Below are 26,118 nucleotides of genomic sequence, written 5' to 3'. Positions count from 1 at the left end.
GATTCAGAATGTATACGCAGGCTTTCTGTGTAGAATTTTCCTACGTAATCATTTGCTGAGGCAGATAGTGTGAAGGTGGCATTCCATAACTATAAATACAGTTGGCAGACATAGGGCAAAGCACTAGTTTCTCTATGAAACAGTATTTTAACCTGTTTGGATGGTTTTGTTTGTTTTGTTTTTAGACTTTTCCACATATTAAACATTTAGTATAGTAAACAGAAAGGCAGCTATTAGAGAAAAATATAGAAATGTTTATATAATCAGATTTGCTTCAAAAGCTGAAAGGAGCCGATTATAATGCATGGGTGGGTATTCTTAACACCCTTAAGGCAGTGAATTACTGTCCATGTGACTAGGCTAAAAGAGAGCATATACAGCATATGAGACAAATATAAGCAATGTTGCAGAAGGTGAATTTTGTAGACAATAGAAGCTCCAATATTGTTAAATTTTAACTGAATATATTCACCACCCTTTAGTTCTGAGTTGTTTATTTTCACTTATTTTTATTTGTTCATTCAGTTTTAGTGTATTTGAACATATACTAAAGCAGTTAGTTAATTTAAAAAACCCAATAATCCAAGCCAGTGTGTTATACATTGCAGAAAAGTAAAAAGGAAACAGATGCTTGATAACTTTTTATTCTGGCAGGGATACGTGATGGAATATTTGAAAAGATGCAGCATAGTTTTTCCCTTTAATTTAAATATATGTCCTCTATCTTAAGCCCCTTTAAATTATAGTTGTATAGTTAAATTTATGTTGTCAATACATGAACTACAGAATTATTTCATATGCAAACACCTAACCTTCTGACACATAATTATATTCTCGTGTGGCGATACGCTTTTGATCACCACTTATACATTCGTTCTCATTTTGATTGCAGTATTAAATGATGGTTTGTGAAACTGTAGAAGAGGAAAAGACAAATAAATGAAAAATTTATGTGAGGCAGCAAGGGAATGCTATTTGTGTGCCAAAGACAAGAAATCAGTCTTTAGCATTGTACTGGTGGGACTGCATTCTCTACTCAAGCTTCAGTGAGGTTATTTTCTGTAAGGACTTATCCACACTTACAGAGGGATCAACGATCGATGCATTGGCGGTCGATTTAGTGGGTCTAGTGAAGACTCCTGTACTCCACTGGATTGAGAACAGTAGGGGGAGTCGATGGGAGACGCTCTTCTGTTGACATCTCGTAGTGTGGACCCCGCGGTAAGTAGGTCTAAGCTACGTTGATTTGAGTTATGCTATTCACGTAACTCAAATTGCGTAGCTTAGATCGAATTTCCCCTGTAGTGTAGACAAGGCCTAAGATTCTTCTTACCCCTTGGTGGAGAGAAATAGGGTCTCATGATCTCCCCTACTTGTCTGACCTACAGATTGAACAGGCAAGAGGAAAGAATGAAGATGTCTGGTACTCATCATTAATAAAGTATTGCAAATCCCTCCAGTAAGTTTTATTCTAGGTTTTAGTGTGTTAGGCTTTGGGGTTACTTACATGGCTTCTGTCTGCAGAGTGATCAAACATGGCATACACTTAATGAATATAGCTCCACAAAGAAACAGTGGCTATGATGATTTAGAGCAACCTTTGGCACGCGGCTCACCAGGGTAAGCACCTGGCGGGCCGGGCCAGTTTGTTTACCTGCTGCGTCTGCAGGTTCGACAGATTGCGACTTCCACTGGCCGCGGTTCACCGTCCCAGGCCAATGGGAGCTGCGGGAAGCGGCGCGGGCTGAGGGATGTGCTGCAGGGTACTGAACAACCTCATCTCCAGTTGACGTTGGATGGAGGATTCTCTCCAGCTTGCAGGATTAAGCCCTTTTAAAAATAATAATTAAATATTTGGCTTTACATTTTCAAGAGATTGAACAAACATTAATCCAAACAACACCTTGTGAAGCAGATGAATGTTGTTCCCATTTACAAACTGGGAAACTGAAACAGATGTTGCACCAGGCCACAGAGCAAATGATGAAGAGGAGAATATACAAGTAAAGTGCTCAGTAGATTGGTTAATGAGAACAAAAAGAGAAATGCATTTGTAAATAGCTTTCCAAAGTGCAGTAGCTTTTAATGTTAGAAAGCTTTCTTTTTTAATGTTAGAATAGCTGGTTTATTAAAAGTTCCTTTGCCAGGGAAATTTTCTATTTGTAAGTTACTAAAATATGCAATTCTAAAAATTCAAAGATTTTTTTGGAATACTATTGCTGGTAGCTAATTCAGAAATAATGGATTAAATCCTCAGATGTACTCTTTATCCCTGAGAGGAGTGGGGGGCAATGGGTGTGCTGTTTGTGTCTCCCCACTCTTGATCTTTGGCTCATCTGGGGGCTTGTTTTTCAGAACAGCTCAAAACTGTGCCTAACTGGCTATTCCCATAAGGGGGATTGCCATAGTGCACTGTGCTCTGGCTGTGTTACCCATCTCATCCACTCCCTACCACATTAATGCATGGCACTGGGGGAATCCCCAGCTGAGGAAATCTGACTGAGTTTTGGATCCTTTATGACACAGAAGCATTGTGAAAGGGCCAGGGCCAGGAGTGAGCTAAATGTATGTTTAATATTTTTATTACTAATGAAAAGAAGAGGTTAATCGAAAATTAAACATTCCTTCTCCTATCTTCAAAACAGATTCTCCTATAATAAGGTTGGTCACTGTTCCCTGACCTTTTCTGTGCGTAGAGATAATGAAATACCCATTGGTTCCTATTTCACATGATGCTTTCAGACGTTTCTTTCTATTTTTATCAACCAGGGTGTAGCTTCTGGGCTTATGACTTTAGGCTGAGAGTAACCGATGCCACCCACTTTGTTTGCTTTGATTTGGGAGTTTGATACAGCACAGCATATTCAGTGAACAGTTTTTCAAAGGTGTTCCCTGTATATGCTGTGCTGTATCAGAATCCTTGTTGTATATACCAGATCTGCCTGCTAAGCTATACATTGTGTAATTTAAATGGAAGGGTCAAATTCTATCTTCGGTTACCCTCTTTACACCCATAATTTCCCCCCCAAAATAACCAAAGATGGAATTTGGCCCAAAATATTCTAATTTCAAACAGAATTATGTGCAAAATAGCATATGAAAATAGGCAGGATAAATATAAATGATTGCATTACAATTTTCTCATTTTTGAATACTAAATTATTTGTCTGGAATTATAATTGAGGTGCTGAGTAAATATTGCATGCCATATTGCAACATCCAACTAATTTACATCTGAATTGCTATTATTTACTTGTATAAATAGTTGCACCTGGAGACCCCAAGTGAAATCAGGGTCACATTGTGCTAGGCACTGTATAGAAACATATTAAAAGAAAATCCCTGCCCTAAAGATCTTATAATCTAAATAGAAAAGAGAGACAATGGATGGGAGATAGTATCATCCCCATTTTACAGATGGGGATCTGAGACACAGACAGTTTTAACTGATTTGCTCAAAGTCACACACAAAGTCAGTCTGTGACAGAGATGAGAATTAAACCCAGATCCTCCCTAAGTTCCAGTCTAGTGCCGTAACTACAAAATTATCTTTCCTGTCTGTCTAATTGAGTAGAAGAAGTTACCCATTGTTGATGCTTCAAAAGATATTGTTGCCTCCCAGATCTGCCTTTTAGTAATACTGTTTTAGGTGATACTCTTGGAGAATGTTTCAAAACCATCACATTTGTAAATTTTGTGTATTTCATACATACAAAAGAGTAAACAAACGGTAGCGTGGTTAATGCTATTTGCTCAACTTGAAGCATGCAGGTAATGCTGTAGATGAAGCCAAAACTTGGGTAACGTTGTAGGCATTACAACTTATGAGAGATATATTTAGTTTTTTACATTGCTAGTTACATTATGCAATTTTTGTCAGCTTTGATTTTTTTTATGTTGCATTGCGAATGTCCTGAAATTGTGGCTGTGGCTTAATACAATAATTCACTTGATTGATTGATTGTACCTCAGGTGGAGTTTGTAAGTTCAGATTTGTTACTTGCTGCTTCGACCAGGTAATGCATTTAAAAAAATATTTTCTTGCAGGTCCATCTTTCCTATCCATTCCTCATTCAGAATAGTTGCCCTGGCAGAGCCTCCTGTCATAGGAAGTAGCACAAAGCAATGGTTGGGCCCAGAGTTTTTAACTCTGTTTCTGTTCCATAATGTTAAGTCTTTCACCAGGAATGAAGAAATTCAAGTTATTAAAGAAATGGTAAGCACTTGCAATGCTTTGGCCGTTATTAATATTGGTTTCTATTTAAAATGCTGAATATGATTACGAACTGGAATATTTTAATATACAATAGATACTCCTTTTTCTTATATGATGTGAAATCCTTTCACACAGCATAAGTGACTCCTTGATTTTTAAGTCTAGGGTATCTTCTACTGTAATTAGTATAAATTCATCTTGGTAATTTTCTATTACCATATATCAGGGGTGGCCAACCTGAGCCTGAGAAGGAGCCAGAATTTACCAAAGTACATTGCCAAAGAGCCACAGTAATACGTCAGCAGCCCCCCATCAGCTCCCCTGCTCCCAGCGCCTCCTGCCAATGGGCAGCCGCGCTGATCAGTGCCTCCCCATCCCTCCCCGCATCTCCCGATGAGCTGTTTTGTGCAGAGGGCTCGGGGGCTCAGGGGGAGGAGCAAGGGCACTGCAGGCTCAGGGGAGGGGGTGGGAAAGGGTGGAGCGGGGGCAGGGCCTGCGGCAGAGCCAGGGGTTGAGCAGTGAGCACCGCTGGCATATTGGAAAGTTGGCACCTGTAGCTCCAACCCTGGAGTCGGTGCCTATACAAGGAGCCGCATATTAACTTCTGAAGAGCCACAGGTTGGCCACCCCTGCCGTATATTCTTATATTTTGTGACACAATTATTCCTTTTTGGTTATTTGAAATAAATGTATATGCACTACATATATGCAGGCTGTGTTTATGTAGGTGCATACGCGTGTGTCTATATAAATTACATATGCATACATAAACATGAAATATATATCAAATACTTTTTTTGTCTTTCAAACAGATTCCAAATGTGCCCACGGTTGCGGTGGAACAGTTGTTATCATTAACACACAAGCTTCGGGAGACAAATGACCCCACAGTGAGTCTAGTTTTTCAGATTTGCATTCTACGTGTCATTATATGTGTAGCTGTTTTCAGAGTCAGGGTTTTATCTCTGCACAAGAAAGGAATTATTTTCTCCAGCAATGTGAGGATGCTTCCTATTTCCTTAGGTTCTTGCCTTATGCTGACCTATCTTGACCAGTGGAGGCTGGATTAGGCTCATTCTGGAGCCAATCCCTTCACTTCTTGGAAGTGGCCACAGGAGCAGAGTGTGCTGCCAGCACAGTATTCTTAGACTCTGCTTGAATGGGATTTGAGAAACCAGCCCTGGAAATCAAACACTGGTTTCTTGTGTTATATACATGTGGCAACTTTTTTATTTTTAATAAACTCATTTAGGACCTGATTAAGCAAAGCATTGAGGCATGTACATAATTTTAAGCATGTGTGCTCAAATTCTAGTGAAGTCATGTAGTATTACATGTACATTGTAGTCAGTATAACTTAAGCAAATGCATAAAATAGGAATGGGACTTAAAAGCACGTGCTGAAGTGTTTTATTGAATAGGGATGGACTAAAGAATGTGCTTAAGTTGTTTGCTGAATTATTTAAAATTGCCTCCCCTTAATAATTACTGTTATGTGTAATACAATATTTTAGTACTGTAATTTTAAATTTGATACCTGCATTTGTTTTGGGATTACTTGGGCAGGAGGACTATCTAGCAATTAGAAAATACAGACAGGGAGGTAGAGAGATGGGGAAAAGAGGAAAGGACTCAGAACTGTTAGTAGTGTTACTATAGTAGGCAGTTCTACTAAAGCAGTAATGTAAAAAAAAAATTACTACTGGCACAAAAACTGCAGAACTCTTTTAAAACTGATACAGTCAAGACTCAGTTTTAAAAATTAATTTCAATGACAGCTAACATAGTGTATTGATGTTTTTCTTTTTGCAAAAAAAAAGTTTAAAATATTTTTATTGGCGTCACCCAGCATAAGTGTATAGATGTGCACGTGTAACTTGTGTTAGGTTAGGTTATACACAGAAATCTACTTTCCTCAACTCTCAGGAGTTTAGCACCAGTAATAGTTTTCCACCATATTACTGTTTAGATTTGATTGGCTGCATTTCAGGAAGAAATAAAGTGCACTGTCCACATCTTAGCGGACAGCAATTTTGTTTCACATGAGATGAAGTATTTGTAGTCCATTAGTAACCCAGGACGACGTTAGAGATCAGTCTTTTAAAATCAGCAGATCTGGATAATTTCCACCCAAGAGTCCTAAAAAAGGTGACAGAGGAGATCTCTGGTCTGCTATTATTCATTTTTAATAACTCTTGGAATGCTGAGGAAATTCCCCAAGACTGGAAAAATGTTAATGTTGGGCCAATATTCAAACAGGGCAAGTGGGATGACCTGGGTAAGTATAGGCAAAATAATGGAAAAGCTGATACAGAATTCAGTTAATAAAGAACTGAAGGATGGGATTATAATTAGGGGCAGTCAACATGGTTTTATGGAAAAATAGGCCTGTCAGAAAAAGCTCATTTCATTCTTTGATGAGATTACAACTTTGATTAAGTAAAGTGCGGAGAGGTAATATACTTAGATTTTTTTGTCAGGCATTTGAGTTAATACCGTATGACGTTTTGATTTAAAAATTAGCATTATACAATGTCAATAAAGCAAACACTAAATGGATTAAGAACTGGCTAACTGACAGGTCTCAAAAAAAGGAGTTGTCAGTGGGGGAATCATCACTGAATAGAAGCCTGTCTAGTGGGGTTCCTTTGGGGTCGGTACTAAGCCCACAGCTACTCAGTTTTTTTACCAGTGATCTGGAAGTAAATATAAAATTTGTGGATGGTAACGAAGATTGGTGGAATGATAAATAAGGATGAAGACAAGGTGGTCATCCAGAATGTTGTGAATTGCTTGGCTAGCTGGGCCCATTCAAACAAAATACATTTAATATAGCTAGGGCTTTACCAAATTCATGGCCATGAAAAATGCTTCACGGACCTTGAAATCTGGTCTTTTGTGTGCTTTTACCCTATACTATACAGATTTCATGGGGGAGACCTGCATTTCTCAAATTGGGGGTCATGACCCAAAATAGAGTTGTGGGGGCTCACAAGGTTATTTTAGGGGGGTCGTGATATTGCCACCCTTACTTCCGCACTGCCTTCAGAGCTGGGCAGCTGGAGAGCGGCGGCTGCTGACTGAGGGCCCAGCCCTGCAGGCAATAGTGCAGAGGTTAAGGGTGGCAATACCATACCATGCCATCCTTACTTCTGTGCTGCTGACTTCAGAGCTGGGTGGCTGGCCAGTGGCGGCTGCTGACTGATGGCCCAGCTCTGCAGGCAGCAGTGCAGAAGTAAGGATGGCATGGTATGGTATTGCCACCCTTAAGGTTAAGGGTGGCAATACCATATCATGCCATTCTTACTTCTGCGCTGTTGCTGGCAGCGGCTCTGCCTCCAGAGCTGGGCTCTCGGCCGGCAGCCACCGCTTTCCAGCTGCCCAGCTCTAAAGGCAGTGCTGCCAGCTGCAGCAGTGCTGAAGTAAGGGTAGCAGTACCAGAACCCCCCTAACAATAACCTTGCGATCCCGCCACAACTCCTTTTTGGGTCAGGACCCTACAATTACAACACCGTGAAATTTCAGATTTAAATAGCTGAATTAATGAAATTTATGATTTTTAAAATCTTATGACTGTGAAATTGACCAGAATGGATTGTGAATTTGGTAGGGCCCTAAATATAGGCAAGTGCAAAGTTATTTATCTAGGAACAAGGAATGCAGGCCATACCTACAGATTGGGGGATTACATGCTGTATCGTAGGGATCATAGTGGACAAGTGACTCAACATGAGCTCCCAGTGTGATGCTGTGGCAAAAAGAGCTAATGCCATCTGTTGATATGCAAACAAAGGAGTGAGTAGGAGTGGAGAAGTGATTTTTACCTCTATATATGGCATTGGTGAGACCGATAGTAGACTAGTGCCTACAGTTCTGGTGTCCACATTTTTAAAAGGATATTTAAAAGTTAGGGTACAGAGAAGCTTTTCAAAAGACATTTGACAACCTGCACAGACATACGTTGTGGAATAGTCTTTAGTCCAATGGAATACCAGCTAAAGTTGTCAGTGCGGAGATAAAGGAAGAAGGAGGCACGCGTCAGGACCCTAATTGGGCCCTGGGTGATCACTACTTCCCACCACCCAACACAGATGTAATAAGGTTGAGTAGTGTCCGTATAAAAAAAATTAAAACTACTGATTATTCCTGAGAAAAGGTTTTTAATCACTTTAGACTATAAAAGCAACACAGACAAAATAAGAAAAGCAAGAATAAAGACCAACACTGAATAAGAATTAATATAAATGGCAAGTTATACTGAAGACAAGCACAAGTATATGTAAAGTTATTATTCATCAGCTACTTACTACTATTCTTAACACTATAGTATCGATACAGACTTGAGATCAAATCAGCTCAAGCAACCAGACTTCTTTACTCCATAAACTTACCGTGCATTCATCCGAAAATATGTTATCCTTCAGTCGGCCGTTTTCCGCACTGGCCAGGTATGGAGAGTCAAGAAGTGCACGTCCCTTCGGTTCAGGGGGTGTGGGTCAGATTTCCCTTATGGCCGAAACACTCACACAATCCCATGCCTTCGTACTTTTTATCTGATCTGTCGGCAGTGTTTTAAAACAGACCAACCAATTAGGGTCGGCCAAATCTTTAATGTGGTTAGATTGTATAATTTAGGCTTATTTATCTTCTTGTAGCCAGTTATTTTATAGATTATTTTACCACATAGGAGTCAGCATAGATTGTTATCTGGTTGCAGCGCATTTTGACCACAAGTTTTAGCTTGCTTCTTGCTTTTTACCTCTGCAAAGCGTGCCCTTTTTACTTCTGGAAAGCTTGCCCTTTTTACCTATGCAAAGCAGAAGTTTGAGGCCTAACATCAACAATATCTTTGTTCATTTCAAGTTTGGCAATACTTTTTGTTCACAGATTAATCACAGTCAGCATCATCAAGGCCATATACAGAGATGAGAAGTGCTCTGTTAGGTTGACAGGTTTCAGAGTGGTAGCTGTGTTAGTCTGTATCAGCAAAAACAACGAGGAGTCCTTGTGCCACTTTCAGATATGTTATTGAGTAACCAGGGAGATTGAAGTGTTCTCCTACTGGTTTCTGAATGTCCATGCATCTGATGAAGTGGGTTCTAGCCCACGAAAGCTTATGTCCAAATAAATATGTTAGACTCTAAGGTGCCACAAGGACTCCTCGTTGTTTCTGTTAGGGTGAACAACCAGACAACAGAGTGGTTCAGTGTGGATACAGGTGTGAAACAGGGCTGCATTTTATCTCCGCTGTTTGACATTTCCATAGACTGGATAGTGAAGAAGTTTATTAACAAGACAAACAGAGGAATGGAATGGGTAGATGGCAAATGCTTAGAAGACCTGGACTTCGTTGATGATATTGTGCTACTGAGTGACACCTCAAAAAAGTTACATACAAAGACAGACAACCTGCCAGCAACAGCAGACCTAGCAGGCTCAGAATTAGTTGTGCTAAAACAAACGTCTCTGAAACTCATACCTCAAGCGGTAACATCACATTAGAAGGCAAAAATATCAAGTGAGTAGAAAAGTTCATCAACTTGGGCAGCACCTGTCACAGTTCAGGGCAGTTGCACCTGTATTTCCCCCCTGTGATCCAGCAAGGTTCCCCTAGTTTCCCAGCACCTCAACCATCACCTCTCTTGGCTGGAGACCTGCATCTCTCTCCCTCCTAACCAAGATTTTTCCAGACTTCACAATTCCCTGCCTACACTGTGAGTTCCCCAGCAAGACAAACTGCCTAAGCAAGTCTGCTTTGCTTTCTCCTCAGAAGCTATAAACAGCGTAATTGCCAACAGTTATAGTTTCCACACAGCCCTTTCTACACAAGCATATTTATTCTTATGGTGATAGAATTACAGAGCAAACATATTAAAAATAATAAAAGAACCTACACACATTCTAATAACTTAGGCGGGATCTCCTCTATTCCCCCAGCTCCAGCAAGGGCTATCGCAGGTGATTAGTCCTTCAAATCCCACCTAGGGGCTTTTCCATGGTTGCAAGTTCAAAACAGGTGTTAGCTTAGAACAAGTACATAGCCTGCACCAATCAACCTGTTTCTTTGTACATCTTGTGCCTTTGATCTTGCCCTCATGTAATAGGTGATTGGAAGACAGTGCTCTCTCCTCAGGGTATATCTTCAAAAGGCTGGGATTTTGCATATCTGGGTGGTGGTACATTTGCATTTACTCCCCCCTAGAGATTTCTTGGGAAACCCACTTAATTTTGTTTGTCCCAAAAGTTCATTCATGTCTGGCACATGGTTTAAAATAGTCCTTTGAAGCTCATAACACTTCCCAGGGTTTAAGTTGGTCATTGGGTACATCCCTCCCCCCCAACCCACCCACCCAGACATTACATAAACTTTGCATTTTTAATATAATGAAATCCAAAGATATATAACCTTAACACAATAAGGGTTTTCAAATTTATTGCAGGAAATTGCCGTATCTGTCTCAGTAACTTACTGGCCAATGGAGAGCTCAAAAAGGAAGTGACATCAAGGATAGGAAAGGCATTCACAGCATGTACTAAACTTAACAATGTAGGGAAATCAAATATATATATATATCATCAAAACAAAACTGAGAATTTTCAGTTCAAACATAATCTCATTGATAACATACAGCTGTGAGAGTTGGAGATCTACTAAAACTAGACACCTTCAAAAATAAGTGCCTAAGAAAGATTCTGGCCATTGGTTGAAAAGATTTCATTACAAAGCGATCTGAGAAATCACAGACCAGCAGCTTGTTTCCACCACGATCAGCTGGACATATTTGGGGCATGTACTCCAGATGCCAGCACACAGACTCCCATATGAAACTGTCAAGTGGAAACCAAGTGGTGTGAGGAAATGAGTACCCCCAAGAGAAACCATGAAGAAGAACTCTTAGGGAGGGCAGAACAGTTAATCTCAACACCAGAGAGCATATGGAAGCAGTGGCACATTACATAGAGGAGTGGAAGAGACTAGTTTCCATCAGGGGGGCCAACATCGGTGCAGGAGGGATGGAGTGGACTCTAATGAATTACTGAGAAGAGCCACAAAAATGATTTGAGGGCTGGAGAAAATCCCTTATGGTGTGAGACTTAGAGCTCAATTTATTTAGCTTATTAGAAAGAAGATTGAGAGGTGACTTGATTAGTGTAGAAGTACATTCCTGGGAGAAAATACTGGGTACTAAAGTGCCCTTTAGTTTAGCAGAGAAAGGCATAGCAAGAACCAGTGACTGGAAGCTGAAAGCCAGACACATTCAAATTGGAAATGTGACACACTTTTTTAACTATGCAGATGATTAAGCACTGGAAAAAATTACCAAGGGAAGTGGTGGATTCTCCATCTGTTGATATCTGCTAATTAAGACTAGATGCCTTTCTGGAAATTATGCTTTAACCAAACACAACTAAGGCTTTAGTCAAACACAAGTAATTAGACTCAGTAGTTGGTAATTGGATGCAACTTAATGGCCTGTGATATACAGGAGGTCAGACTGGATGATATAATGGTCCTTTCTGGCCCTAAACTGTATGAATCTATGAATGAATAAAAGCAGGTGAATGCCGATTCTTATTTATGGCATATTGGTATTTACGTGGTTCTTTTACAATATATATTACAAAAGGGAATGTGTTCATTTGTAAAGTGTTTGGTGTCTGAACAGAGTGATTAAAAAAAGGGTCTCTCTCACATCCATAGCATTCTGAAATATACAGAGAAAGTGTATGCTATCAGACAAATGATTCACTGTGGGAAGATACCTGCAGAGCAGTATGATGTGAGATGTGCATATATGTATATAAAATAATCATACACATCACAGGTTAGGATATATATATATATATAATATAAATAGCTTGCCTGTGCTGTGCATTGAAATGTGTGTTTCCGGTCAGTGGTTCCTTTTATTACTTTCTAATTATCAAAATGAAACATTTTGATTGACCCAAACCAAATTATTTTTTGGACTTTTGGTTCATGAAAATTTTTGAGATTTTTCATTTTTCATTTCAATTCGAGATGGGAAAAAATTCTGAAATCTCAAAAATTTTAACATGACAGGAAAACCTTTTCCTGCCTATCTCTACTATTTAATTAACAGTGACTGACACTTTTTGTAAATGGTCTCAGCAGAGACTCAAGAATGAATGGGCTTGGCTCTTGAACTGTTATCTTGCTTCTACAGGTGGCCTCAGTCAAGCAGAGTTTAGAAATATTGGTAGGACGGTTTGGAGAAGCTTGTATTTTTGTCACCCATGCTATGTAGTTATTTTGTGGATTCATAAATTAGGCCAGAGGATACCATTATGATCATCTAATCTTTACTGTTGCATAACACAGGACGCAGAATTTCACCTGATAACTTGTGGTTGAACAAAAAGATTTATTTTAGAAAGATCTTCAGTTTTGATCTAAAGACTTCAATTTGTTCCAATAGTTAATTTACCCTCATTATAAAATTTTTATCTTATTTCTAATGTGAATTTTTCTGACATCAACTGTTAAACCCTTTCAGACATTATTGTGTCTTTGCTGCTAGATTCAAGAACCCAATAGTAGTTTGGTCACCATAGCTACTTCTGTCAGGGTCTGAAAAAACTACATCCCTGACCAGCATAGCTGTGCTGACCCAGCCCAACATAGATGCAGCTATGTTGGTGGGAGAATGCTTCTGTCAACATGATGACAGGTTTCAGAGTAGCAGCCGTGTTAGTCTGTATCCGCAAAAATAACAGGAGTACTTGTGGCACCTTAGAGACTAACAAATTTATTAGAGCATAAGCTTTCGTGGGCTACAACCCACTTCTTCGGATGCATATAGAGTGAACCATATATTGAGGAGATATATATATACACACATACAGAGAGCATGAACAGGTGGGAGTTGTCTTACCAACTCTGAGAGGCCAATTAAGTAAGAGAAAAAAAACTTTTGAAGTGATAATCAAGATGGTTCAGTACAGACAGTTTGATAAGAAGCAAGTGTGAAAATACTTACAAGGGGAGATAGATTCAATGTTTGTAATGGCTCAGCCATTCCCAATCCCTATTTAGCCCTGAGTTGATTGTGTCTAGTTTGCATATCAATTCCAGCTCAGCAGTCTCTCGTTGGAGTCTGTTTTTGAAGTTTTTCTGTTTTAAGATAGCCACCCGCAGGTCTGTCAAAGAATGGCCAGACAGGTTAAAGTGTTCTCCCACTGGTTTTTGAGTATTATGATTCCTGATGTCAGATTTGTGTCCATTAATTCTTTTGCGTAGAGACTGTCCGGTTTGGCCAATGTACATGGCAGAGGGGCATTGCTGGCACATGATGGCATATATCACATTGGTAGATGTGCAGGTGAACGAGCCACTGATGGTATAGCTGATGTGATTAGGCCCTATGATGGTGTCACTTGAATAGATATGTGGACAGAGTTGGCATCGGGCTTTGTTACAAGGATAGGTTCCTGGGTCAGTGTTTTTGTTCAGTGATGTGTGGTTGCTGGTGAGTATTTGCTTTAGGTTGGGGGGTTGTCTGTAAGCGAGGACAGGTCTGTCTCCCAAGATCTGTGAGAGTAAAGGATCATCTTTCAGGATAGGTTGTAGATCTCTGATGATGCGCTGGAGAGGTTTTAGTTGGGGGCTGAAGGTGACAGCTAGTGGTGTTCTGTTATTTTCTTTGTTGGCCCTGTCTTGTAGGAGGTGACTTCTGGGTACTCGTCTGGCTCTGTCAATCTGTTTTTTCACTTCAGCAGGTGGGTATTGTAGTTTTAAGAATGCTTGATAGAGATCTTGTAGGTGCTTGTCTCTATCTGAGGGATTGGAGCAAATGCGGTTATATCTGGCCACTATGGACGTAGAAGCCCTCTACACCAATATTCCACACACAGATGGACTACAAGCTATCAGGAACAGTATCCCCGATAATGTCACAGCTAACCTGGTGGCTGAACTCTGTGACTTTGTCCTCACCCACAACTATTTCACATTTGGGGACAATATATACCTTCAAGTCAGCGGCACTGCTATGGGTACCCGCATGGCCCCGCAGTATGCCAACATTTTTATGGCTGACTTAGAACAACGCTTCCTTAGCTCTCGTCCCCTAACGCCCCTACTCTACTTGCGATACATTGATGACATCTTCATCATCTGGACCCATGGAAAAGAAGCCCTTGAGGAATTCCACCATGATTTCAATAATTTCCATCCCACCATCAACCTCAGCCTAGATCAATCCACACAAGCGGTCCATTTCCTGGACACTACTGTGCTAATAAGCGATGGTCACATAAATACCACCCTGTACCGGAAACCTACTGACCGCTACACTTACCTACATGCCTCCAGCTTCCATCCAGGACACACCACACGATCCATTGTCTACAGCCAAGCTCTAAGATATAACCGCATTTGCTCCAATCCCTCAGATAGAGACAAGCACCTACAAGATCTCTATCAAGCATTCTTAAAACTACAATACCCACCTGCTGAAGTGAAAAAACAGATTGACAGAGCCAGACGAGTACCCAGAAGTCACCTCCTACAAGACAGGGCCAACAAAGAAAATAACAGAACACCACTAGCTGTCACCTTCAGCCCCCAGCTAAAACCTCTCCAGCGCATCATCAGAGATCTACAACCTATCCTGAAAGATGATCCTTTACTCTCACAGATCTTGGGAGACAGACCTGTCCTCGCTTACAGACAACCCCCCAACCTAAAGCAAATACTCACCAGCAACCACACATCACTGAACAAAAACACTGACCCAGGAACCTATCCTTGTAACAAAGCCCGATGCCAACTCTGTCCACATATCTATTCAAGTGACACCATCATAGGGCCTAATCACATCAGCTATACCATCAGTGGCTCGTTCACCTGCACATCTACCAATGTGATATATGCCATCATGTGCCAGCAATGCCCCTCTGCCATGTACATTGGCCAAACCGGACAGTCTCTACGCAAAAGAATTAATGGACACAAATCTGACATCAGGAATCATAATACTCAAAAACCAGTGGGAGAACACTTTAACCTGTCTGGCCATTCTTTGACAGACCTGCGGGTGGCTATCTTAAAACAGAAAAACTTCAAAAACAGACTCCAACGAGAGACTGCTGAGCTGGAATTGATATGCAAACTAGACACAATCAACTCAGGGCTAAATAGGGATTGGGAATGGCTGAGCCATTACAAACATTGAATCTATCTCCCCTTGTAAGTATTTTCACACTTGCTTCTTATCAAACTGTCTGTACTGAACCATCTTGATTATCACTTCAAAAGTTTTTTTTCTCTTACTTAATTGGCCTCTCAGAGTTGGTAAGACAACTCCCACCTGTTCATGCTCTCTGTATGTGTGTGTATATATATCTCCTCAATATATGGTTCACTCTATATGCATCCGAAGAAGTGGGTTGTAGCCCACGAAAGCTTATGCTCTAATAAATTTGTTAGTCTCTAAGGTGCCACAAGTACTCCTGTTATTTCTGTCAACATAGCTGCTGTTGTTTGCAGAGGTGGTATTTCTGCATCAATGAAAAAACTTCTGCCATTGGTATAGGCTGTGTCTACATTAGGGGATTATGCCATTATGGATAATGCTATTATTATACATTATAGATTATACCTGCACTAACATAGCTATGCCAGTATATTCTCCATTAGGGTGACCAGATCAGCAGTCCAAAATATCGGGACTGGGGGGGGGGGGGGGGCAGGGGGAAAAAAGGGGGGGCGGAGCAAAAAAAGGGGGGGCGGAGCAAAAAAAAAAAGGCGTTTAAAAGGGGCCGGGGGCATTAGCAGGCCCCGGCCCCGCGCGCTGACCTCTCCGCGGAGCCTCCCGCCCCCCGGCCCGCCACGGGCATATGCGGCACGCGGTGGATCCGGGCGGGGGCAGCACGGAGCGGGTGGGCGGCAGGGGCCGAATCCCCGCTGCTGCCAGGGAGCCCCGCGCCTCTCCCGCCCGCTCGCAGCTGCGGCTCCTTCCCGGCAGGACGCGCCTCCCGCCGCCCCGGCCACATGCGGCGCGCGTCCCCCGCGCCTACTCTTCCTCCCGCCGGGAAGGAGCAGCTGGACGTGTGCCGCATGTGGCCGGGGGGTGCATCCTGCCGGGAAGGAGCCGCAGCCGCGAGCGGGAAGGAGAGGCACAGGGCTCCCTGGCAGCAGCAGGGATTCGGCCCACGCCGCCCAACCGGCCCCCGCCCGCTCCGCGCTGCCCCCGCCCGGACCCACCGCGCTACCCCGCGGGCTGCAGGGATGGAGCAGCCTCCAGGCTCTGCTCCCGGTCCCGGGTGCAGCGGCCCGGGCAGGAGCCCTCTGTCGTGGCGGGGGGCTCAAAGCTGAGCCCCCGTCTCCCTCCCTTGCCAGCCCCCCTTTGCCCGCCGGGTGCCCGGGTGCCGGAGCTGACTCACCAGCTCCAGGATCCAGGCACCGCCGCCGCCACCCCCTCCCTCCCAGGCTTGCGCCGCCATGCTGCAAGCCTGGGAGGGAGGAGGAATGCTATGTGGTTGGGGAAGAGGCGGGGCCAGGGCGGGGATTTGGGGAGGGAGCCAATGGGGGAAGGGGGGGGTGGAGCCGGGGTGGGGGGGCGGAGCCGGGGCGGAGCGCAACATTTCTTTTTTGTCCAGTGTCCCGACCAAACATCGGTCGGGATGCAGGACAAAGAAGCAAAAATCGGGACAGTCCCGATAAAATCGGGACGTCTGGTCACCCTATTCTCCATAGACATACCCTCAGATGAATCAGATACCTTCTTCCTGTGTAATTACAGATTGCAATCAAGTAGTCTCTTAAAGAGTAATCTCTCTTTGATAAATTAAATAGATTGAGCTCCTTTAGTGCTCATTATAAGGCACATTTTCCAGACTGTGAATCATTTTGATAGCTCTTCTTTCAATCGTCTCCAACTTTCAATATGTGGACACCAGAACATAAGAACAGCCATACTGGGTCAGACCAAAGGTGCATCTAGCCCAGTATCCTGTCTTCCGACAGTGGCCAATACCAGGTGGTTCAGAGGGAATGAACAGAACAGGTAATCAACAAGTGATCCAGCCCCTGTTGCCCATTCCTAGCTTCTGGCAAACAGATGCTATGGACACCATCCCTGCCCATACTGGCTAATAGCCGTTGATGGACCTATCCTCCATGAATTTATTTAATTCTTTTTTGAACCCTGTTATAGTCTTGGCCTTCATTACATCCTCTGGCAAAGAGTTCCACAGATTGTTCCACAAATACTTCCTCCTGTTTTAAACCTGCTGCCTATTAATTTCATTTGGTGACCCCTAGTTCTTGTGTAATGAGAAGGAGTAAATAACACTTCCTATTTACTTTCTCCACACCAGTCATGATTTTATAGATCTCGATTGTATTCCCCCTTAATTTTCTCTTTTCCAAGCTGAAAACTCCAGTCTTCTAAATCTCTCCTCATATGGAAGCTGGTCCATACCCCTAATAATGTTTGATGCCCTTTTCTGTACCTTTTCCAATTCCAATCTATCTTTTTTGAGATGGGGTGACCAGATCTGCACGCATACATACTGTGGGCATACAATGGATTTATATAGAGGCAATATCATATTTTCTGTCTTATTATCTATTCCCTCCCAAATGATTCCCAACATTCTGTTCGCTTTTTTGACTGCTGCTGCCCATTGAGTGGATGTTTTCAGAAAACTATCTACAATGAATCCAAGATCTCTTTCTTGAGTGGTAACAGCTAATTTAGATCCCATCGTTTTATAAGTATAGTTGGGATTATGTTTTCCAATGTGCATTACTTTGCATTTATCAACATTGAATTTCATCTGCCATTTTGTTGCCCAGTCACCCAGTTTTTGTGAGTGTTCCAGTAATGTCTGCACAGTACTGTATAAGTAGGTAATACAGTCTCCCTATTCTTGCCCATTATTCCCTTGTTTATACATCCAAGGATCATGCTAGCTCTTTTTGCTAGAGCATCACATGGGGAGCTCATATTCAGCTGGTAATAAATAGAAGACTTCAATTTCCAGGATGTCAATTCTGTTACAAATGCTAAATTCATTTAAAAATAACGGACGCGAGATGATCTGAAATCAGGATACTGTATCTCTAATATATGCAGAGGCATGTCATATATGTTGAGGCGCTGCCATAAACTACTGCAGGAAACTTTCAAATAAATCAGCTTTAACATAAATAATTTAATTTTCACTTGTTTTTCTTTTTGCTGTAATTCCTAATAATAATAATAATTAATAATAAATAATATAATGTTAACACAACTTATATAGCACACATCTGTTTTATCAAATACATTTTTCTTCCTGTTGGCTCATTCAGTGAAATCATAATGCTGACATTTTGATGACACAATGATTTCCATGGTAGTAGATTCCTGCCACAAACACAGAATTCTGACTTCTGAAGGATTAAGCAGTACAAACTGGGATATGAGGACGAAAGCACCTGTTTAAGACCAAAATTTTGAAATAATTGCTTTCAATGTAAATAGTTTTTTTCCACGTTTGTTCTGGTTTAAATCCAAGAGGACTATTAATAAAATTACCTTTTATTTTTGGCAGGCACAGTCACTGGCATCATCTTTGTCCACACGACAGCTATTACGAATTTGTCGTCGGCTATCACAGTATCCAGATGAAAGTCTCTACCATGCTGTCAATAAAGCCTGTCTTTCCAGGTAGCCATACTAATTTTACTGTGAAAGTTTAAGGCTCTGTGAAACAATTGCTAATATGCTAAAAAGATGGTTTAATTTTTTTAAAGGAGTTAGACATTAAAAGTAGAAGTGCTACTATTCCAATCCTCCCTAATCAAAGAATGTTAGATTTCACTTCTATGGAATTCCCAGATTTCAAACATTATTTGAAACAAATCATTCAGCACTTCTTTCTAATCTGTGTGTGTGTGGCATATGATTAATGACTTAATAGAAATAGGTCTTCAGAACTAATGATTGTCAAAAGTGTGATGCTGTCTCAAAAAAGATAAAATATTACTCAGGGTTGTATTAATGGAATACAATGTGGTTAGGTGTCAGTTAAAGGTTTGTATTTAGTTTTAGGCATTGCATTTTTAAAAAAAAGTTGTAGACAACTTAGATTTTGCAAAGGAAGGCAACAGCAATTATGAAAAGTTCTGAAAATATGAGTGACGAAAGTCTAAGGGCCAAATTCTCCAAGGTACTGAGAATCTTCAGCTGTCGAAGCCCAGGGCCTGTATGATCTGGGATCAGTCACAGCTGAAGGATCTTGCTCCCATTAACTGTGGAAGGAACAAGGTCATCGTCCCCCCCAGCATCCTAACTCATTCGTCATTATAGCTTCTTCACTGGAATCCCACATAACAATGTAGTGCTTTAAAATGAGCATTTATATTAATATAATTTTTGGTCTGAATTTTAGATTAAGTCTAAAGAATACGTGGCGGCTACAACTTTCTGTATGTTGTGATTGTATTTTTTTTTTACCCATATAACTTTGGAATTAGGAGTTATTGATGTGGGGGGAGGAAATCGGACAGTTTCCAGTAGCACGAGGTCCCATTTCCTTTGCTAAGCACAGATAGAGTAGGTGAGGAGTTGGAAACTGTCAGTGGGGGACAGGAATTGACATTATTTAGGCATGGTCAGGGTGAAGTGTCACATTGATTTTGGAAGACAAAAAGAACCCTGAGCAAAGTAAAAACTGACCTTTTTTCCCCCCCTCCTTGGTTTAGGTTTTTGCCAAATCTTGCAAGATCAGCTTTACATAAAAATCTGCTGGATTCAGGGATTGAGATAAACCCAGATGATATTAGGAAACAAGAGGAGAAGGATTATAGTTGTAAGATTCTGTCACCTTTTGTTTTTTATTTTTCATGAACATTACTCAATTGTTTGAACACAAAAAGATGTATTAAATGTTCCCTTAATTAAGTGTGCCCTGCTTTAGATACATTCTTTAGCAAGACAACAGCTAAGGGATGTATCTGTATTTCTCTACATACGTTCTCTAAATTTTCTTCCTAAATTTAAGTGATTCTTTATCGTAGCCTGGCCCATGGAATTTTGTGTGTGACTGTTACATTTTTAAGTCTCCCAGATCAATGGGGTCCTTGTTCACTTTGCTTTATTGGGTCACTTTGCTGCTTTCCTCCATTAGCATTCTTGTTGTCCAGGCTTACAATTTTTGTGTGATTGAGTCTTCCAGATCTTTCTTCATTGCAGCACATCCTCCACCTCCCCAGTACTCTGTGCTTCCTCTTTAATATGACCCAAAAAAGCTCTTTTCGTTCATTATTGTGTTTACCCCCAATTTACTCCTCTCTATCCTCCGGCCTTCCTGCTTCCATCTTTTTTTCCTCACACTCAGCTTCATGTTTTCTGTCATGTATCACACAGTCTGTCACTTCCTGTCCACTAAATCCTTCTTTTCAACTTATTTCATTTCCTTACAGCCTCACCAGTACTCTCTTTGCTGTTCTTCTCCTGCACAGTTGTTGAGAGTTTTGTTTTCTGTGTGTTTCTTGTCTGTTTTCATTGCTAGATCTTTAAAACAGGGGACATGTCTTAACATATATTTGGAAAATGCTGTACCAGTAAAAATGTCTACAGCTACTGTATCTAGTAATGCAGGCTCTCTTCAGTTTCAAAACATATGTGGTATAAATTGGTGCCAAGTAATAACTTCATATAGGTAGGATAGTTTGAATTATAGTAATATGACTTAGAGAGTCATTCCATTGCATACAAAGTTTAATTTTTTTGCAAAACTGACACTAATATGCAAACTTTATATTGCTTTATAAATCTGATTGAACCTGATTCATTAACAATGTGCAACATTAGAACTACCAAAAATACAGCAGATTTAGTAAATTAATGTTCACATTACCAGCAGTTTTGTAACTCTGCCATTTGCAAAACCATAGCAGAGTTAAACTAAACTAAAAATAAAAACAAACAATGGAGAGCAGTTTCTCAGTATTACAGTTCAGGTTTATCGAACCCAACAGGATGTCTGAATAGAGGAAAAGGGCAAGCATCTGTGGGAGGCAGAGTTGACTATCTGGAACTGCTGTGTTGTAGCATAACTACTTGTAGCAGACTATTGTGGTTAGCCAGTATAGTGGTTTTAATTATTTTTCTCTCCAAACTACTTCTGAAGGTTTTCCCAACATATGCAAATGTAGCCACTTTTCATTGACGTTTTAAATGTGCCTATTTTTTGTTATTAACCCATTTGTATAAAATGTGCTGAATGGAGAAACCAGCAGTGACTTTATCTTGCCTAAAGTGTAAAGGAAGTAACTGGCATGCTGTTTCTCCAAGAGGTGAGTGCAGTCAAACAGTTTTAAAGGCACTCAATGATTAGAGGAAGGGAGTACCAAGTTAAGGCTTCAGCCAAAGCAGCTGTCACAATTTGCAATGTTCTTTCTGATACTTATCCCCCTAACATCACCAATTTGTCACACATTGTAATGGAACTCATTTTAAGCCTTAGGGCTTTATGCTATTCCTTTTCTGTCCTCTTTCTTCTGAAAGCTTTGCTGTACCCATAAATTGCAACAAATGTATGTATTATCTCATTACCAGTATTCTTGACCACACATCTGCAAATCAGTGTTGTAAGTAATTCCTTGTTTTTCATAAAATGTATAGGTGAAATACATAATGGGTTTCTGAGGATTGGCTCTGCCACTATGCCTGTTTATAACCCCAATGAGAAAATGAAAGTGCCTGATGTTCTGTTTTATGAGAACACACAGGTAAGTGCACTTCTCTGACCCTACAGATGCAATAGAGTTTGTTAAACACCGTAGTAAAGTTTTTTTTAAAGAGCATGTTTGTGAAGTGGTTGCATCAGGCTGCAACAGTGATCCTTGAAAAATTGTAATCTTGTTGGTAAGTTTGGTGCTCATTTCAGATGACTAGAGATCAAGCTTCTTAACCATCCCTTTGTGAAGAGATTATAAAAATCTTGTAGAACATTCATAAAAAATAACGAACAACTATTGAACCTGGATTTTGTTTATAGTGAATCAATAAAATACTGTGTTGAGAGGTTTTATTATTGCAGCTTGCCTAAGTCACTATTGTTATAGGTAAACAGTTCCTTTCTAAGATCCTATTTTTAGAAGTTTATAACTTGAAGTTTTGCAGCTTGCAGTACACAATTTAGATTAGGAATTACTCATATACATTTTTAAAATCCAAAACAATTGAATTTTTGAAAACCTATCACTGTTCATAGTAATTTTATTTGTAACACTTTAATACACAAACAATATGCTTATTAACAGCATACTGAGCCGAATCATAGACTGATGCACTCCTGTTTAAATAATATTCAGTTATTATTCTAAAATGGAATCTCTAGAGTGCAGAAATACAACAAAAGTCGCTGCAGCATACAATTTCCCTCCAGTTATGTAGTCTATGCACTCTCATTGGTTCTGAGTGTCTAATTTGCATAATCACTGTACAGTATTCTTAATAACTGTATTATGTGCAAATCCCAGGATTCTAATTGGCTGACAGACATCTTGAGCTAATCAGAGTGCAAGAATTGCTCAAGAACTATGCTGTATATATGCAAATCTCTAATATGGCTACTAATGGTTAAAATCTCTGCTCTGTACTCACAATTATCATGCTATTTGGTGTTAATAGAAATGTTACTTCACCCTCTCACATTGTTCAGCTGACGTAGAGAAATTCCAAAATGTATATGAAGGGAAAGAGAATAAGAAAAATAACAGAAAGCAAAGAAGTGGGTCTGTGAACATGCTATGAAAGGGGAAGTGTTCTAGCAAAGGCAGGTCCACTGCTCTTCACTAGAGACGGTAGGTTTCTGGTCACCACAGCACTGAAGTGTCAGTTGTCAGTCCAGGGCATGCTTAGCCATAGGACCTGCCCACTGAGTGAATCTCAAGAATGCTTTGCCTTTCATAGGCAGCACAGGCAGCTAGAGCACTCCTGTGAAGTGTTTGCCTATTAGTGCTAGCTTTTAGAGCCTGGCAGGGCCTCTTCCTTAGGGAGTTTCCTTTCCTTCATTTTTTCATATCCTTTTCTTTCTTTCCCCCCTCATTTGCTGGTCCTCCACAGAGCAGAGAGTGCAGCCTCCACTGCGTGGGCCCTGCGGGCAATGTGAATTTGTGAGAATCTTCTTAATTTTCCCTAGAAAAATTCGATGTTTGAGGTTTTGTTCTGTGCTGTCATTTCAGTAAAGTACTTTAACTTTGGGACTCTCACAGATGAAATCCTAAACCCTAGAATAATGCCCTTGTGCTACTCTTTCCATCTTCTTGTTTAAGGAGACAGTAATTGCAGTGATTGCAAATTGAAAGCACTGCAAAAATCGGAACCTGACCTATGTTAGAATATTATTTATTTGCTTTGTTTAGGCGTCGCATTTTTGTTAAACATGTTGGCTAAAGGAAATTGCCCCAGATCTATCAACAATAGCACTGTGTGTTTGATTCTTCCTAAAAAACGGTCAGAAAGTAGCATATTGCCAACTAAAAATTAGTTTTCTTCTTTAGTCCTGCATTGCCAGCTCCCACCCCAGTGTGACACACTAAAGTTCTCTGATGATGATTTCACAACCATAAAAATCTGCTGGAGAATGAAACTGGCCTATGGGTAATAAAGCGATTATTATTGTGTGGTGTCATTAAAAACCCAGCATTTCGTTATGCACACTCGCCCCCAAAACATTTCATGTTCCAGTGGGGTTTCAGCATTGCTGTGAAATCACAGCATGCTGCAACTGAAGATGTAGTACCAAAGCGGGAGCCAGCTATCTAAACTGGGCTGCATATTGTGAGACTCAAAAGAAGAACAATGATTTTTAGATATGTGCTAAATGCCCCAATTAGCCTAGCTATTGGGGGGCATTGAATATGTATTGACAAAGCCAGTGGAATTTTGACATTTCCATTTGCAAATCTCTTATATGAACACGACATGATTGTAAATGTTCTCTGTATATCTTACTACAATACTATCTTGGACCCTTTTGCTAGGAAAATTAGACAATTTCTAATGAGTACTTGCATTTATTGTGCAAAAATAGTTGTTTGATGGAAACAACTTGAGCACAGTTACTTATACAATTTAGGATTTGTTTATTTACATGACGAAATGTGAGGAAGTACTCCCATGTTTTTAGCAATTAACTCAGAAAATGTAATGGACGTGGCTTGCTGGGATACATGATATTAAATCTAGACTAAAACTAATCTGGTCAGCTGTAAATTTACAGTGTATATGTATGCAAGAAAATAAAGTAATTTGCCTTGAAGCTTTCTCCCCTACTCCTCAAAAATTATGGTGCATTCGATAGTCTTTTGACCTGGGTAGTTAGGATTTTGCAATATTAAGCTTTGATTATAAGCCTCATTAAAATATTGCCTTTTGTTATGGTCTAGAGCAGGGGTCGGCAACGTTCGGCACGCGGCTCGCCAGGGTAAGCACCCTGGCGGGCCGGGCCAGTTTATTTACCTGCTGACGCGGCAGTTTCGGCCGATCGCAGCCCCCACTCGCTGCGGTTCGCCGTCCCGGGCCAATGGGGGCGGCGGGAAGCGGCGCGGGCTGAGGGATGTGCTGGCTGCGGCTTCCCGCCGCCCCCATTGGCCCAGGATGGCGAACCGCGGCCAGTGGGGGCCGCGATTGGCCGAACCTGGCGTCAGCAGGTAAATAAACTGGCCCGGCCTGCTAGGGTGCTTACCCTGGCGAGCCGCGTGCCGAACGTTGCCGACCCCTGGTCTAGAGCGATTTGGAAAATCAAAACAGCTTTTGCAGTGTTATAAATTGAATATTTCCATATACTCAGTAATAATGCAGGAGTTACTGATTTCAAGAAGCAAATACCAGTGATGAGATGATGCTGAAAGAAAATATAGTATTATGTTACATTTATGTAAAGACAGTCATTCCTTTTTCTGAGTACCCTGTCTGACCTACTTACAGATGACCTATTTTCACTAGATACAGAGGATACACAAGATTTTGATGCTAGTAAAGCAGCCTGCATTTTTCATGTTATCAAGGTCCTTAGATAATTGCATTATTTTTATTTGCAACAAATCTATTTGTTTGGAGCAAGTTTAGGTTGATTTTTGTTTTCAAGTACATTACTAATTGTACATGTTAGAATGTTTTATAACATTTAGTTAGTATTAAATATATCACAAGTATTTTAACAGTGACTTTGATTAGTCAGTCTAATTCCGAGATTGTGAGAAATGCAGTATGGCCACACACTTTTGATTTGGGATGGATTTTCTTTCTTTTTCTTGAAAATAAACTAATTGCAATAGGAACTTGTATTTGAGATGAAGTCAGAGTTAACTAGTATTAGAGATCAATGTCTCACCTCCAAGTGATATAAATGTGTGTAATTATAAACATATTGGATCAAATTCATTTCTTGACTTCAGTGGATGTGTACCAGAGACAAATTTGACCATTGGGACTTTTCTTCACATCATATAAAAAAATGTTCTTATTAGTTCTTGATTATTGTAGTTTGCTGTAATCTATTGCAATATTATTATTGTAATAACTTGAGTGTGCATCCTGTTTTATGTGGTGGTAATATTTTGAGCTGAAGAAATTTTGAGGTCTATAGCAAATAAGCCCTCATCCCCACAACATAGTTAATACCAGGTCAACAGGAAGCACTCTCAAATTATTTATTTATTTATTTGAAAATGTAAAGTATGTATTCAGATATTAAATGAAAGACGATAAAAACCAACCTGCTAAATGTTAAATTGTTTCTAATAATAATAATAATATAAATACATACCTTGGAGTTTATACATACAATGCAATTTATACCTTCAAGTCAGCGGGACTGCTATGGGTACCCGCATGGCCCCACAGTATGCCAACATTTTTATGGCTGACTTAGAA

The 26,118-nt window shown here is 40.5% G+C and overlaps 1 protein-coding gene across 1 annotated transcript in view; it reads left to right on the top strand.

Annotated features, from left to right (window-relative positions):
* The window catches only part of VWA8 (von Willebrand factor A domain containing 8), a 263,005-nt gene that overhangs the window by 84,524 nt on the left and 152,363 nt on the right, over positions 1 to 26,118 (top strand). Inside the window, exons 14-18 of the mRNA XM_065414163.1 lie at positions 4,048 to 4,216; positions 5,029 to 5,106; positions 18,782 to 18,897; positions 19,935 to 20,041; positions 21,859 to 21,965. Of these exons, the coding sequence (XP_065270235.1) occupies positions 4,048 to 4,216; positions 5,029 to 5,106; positions 18,782 to 18,897; positions 19,935 to 20,041; positions 21,859 to 21,965 (577 nt within the window). The remainder of the gene's footprint in view (positions 1 to 4,047; positions 4,217 to 5,028; positions 5,107 to 18,781; positions 18,898 to 19,934; positions 20,042 to 21,858; positions 21,966 to 26,118) is intronic.

The sequence above is a fragment of the Emys orbicularis genome, chromosome 1 (assembly GCF_028017835.1).
Source record: "Emys orbicularis isolate rEmyOrb1 chromosome 1, rEmyOrb1.hap1, whole genome shotgun sequence".
NCBI classification, from domain to species: domain Eukaryota; kingdom Metazoa; phylum Chordata; order Testudines; family Emydidae; genus Emys; species Emys orbicularis.
The sequence above is the reverse complement of the archived record's forward strand: the minus strand, read 5'-3'. Positions and strand labels throughout refer to the sequence as shown.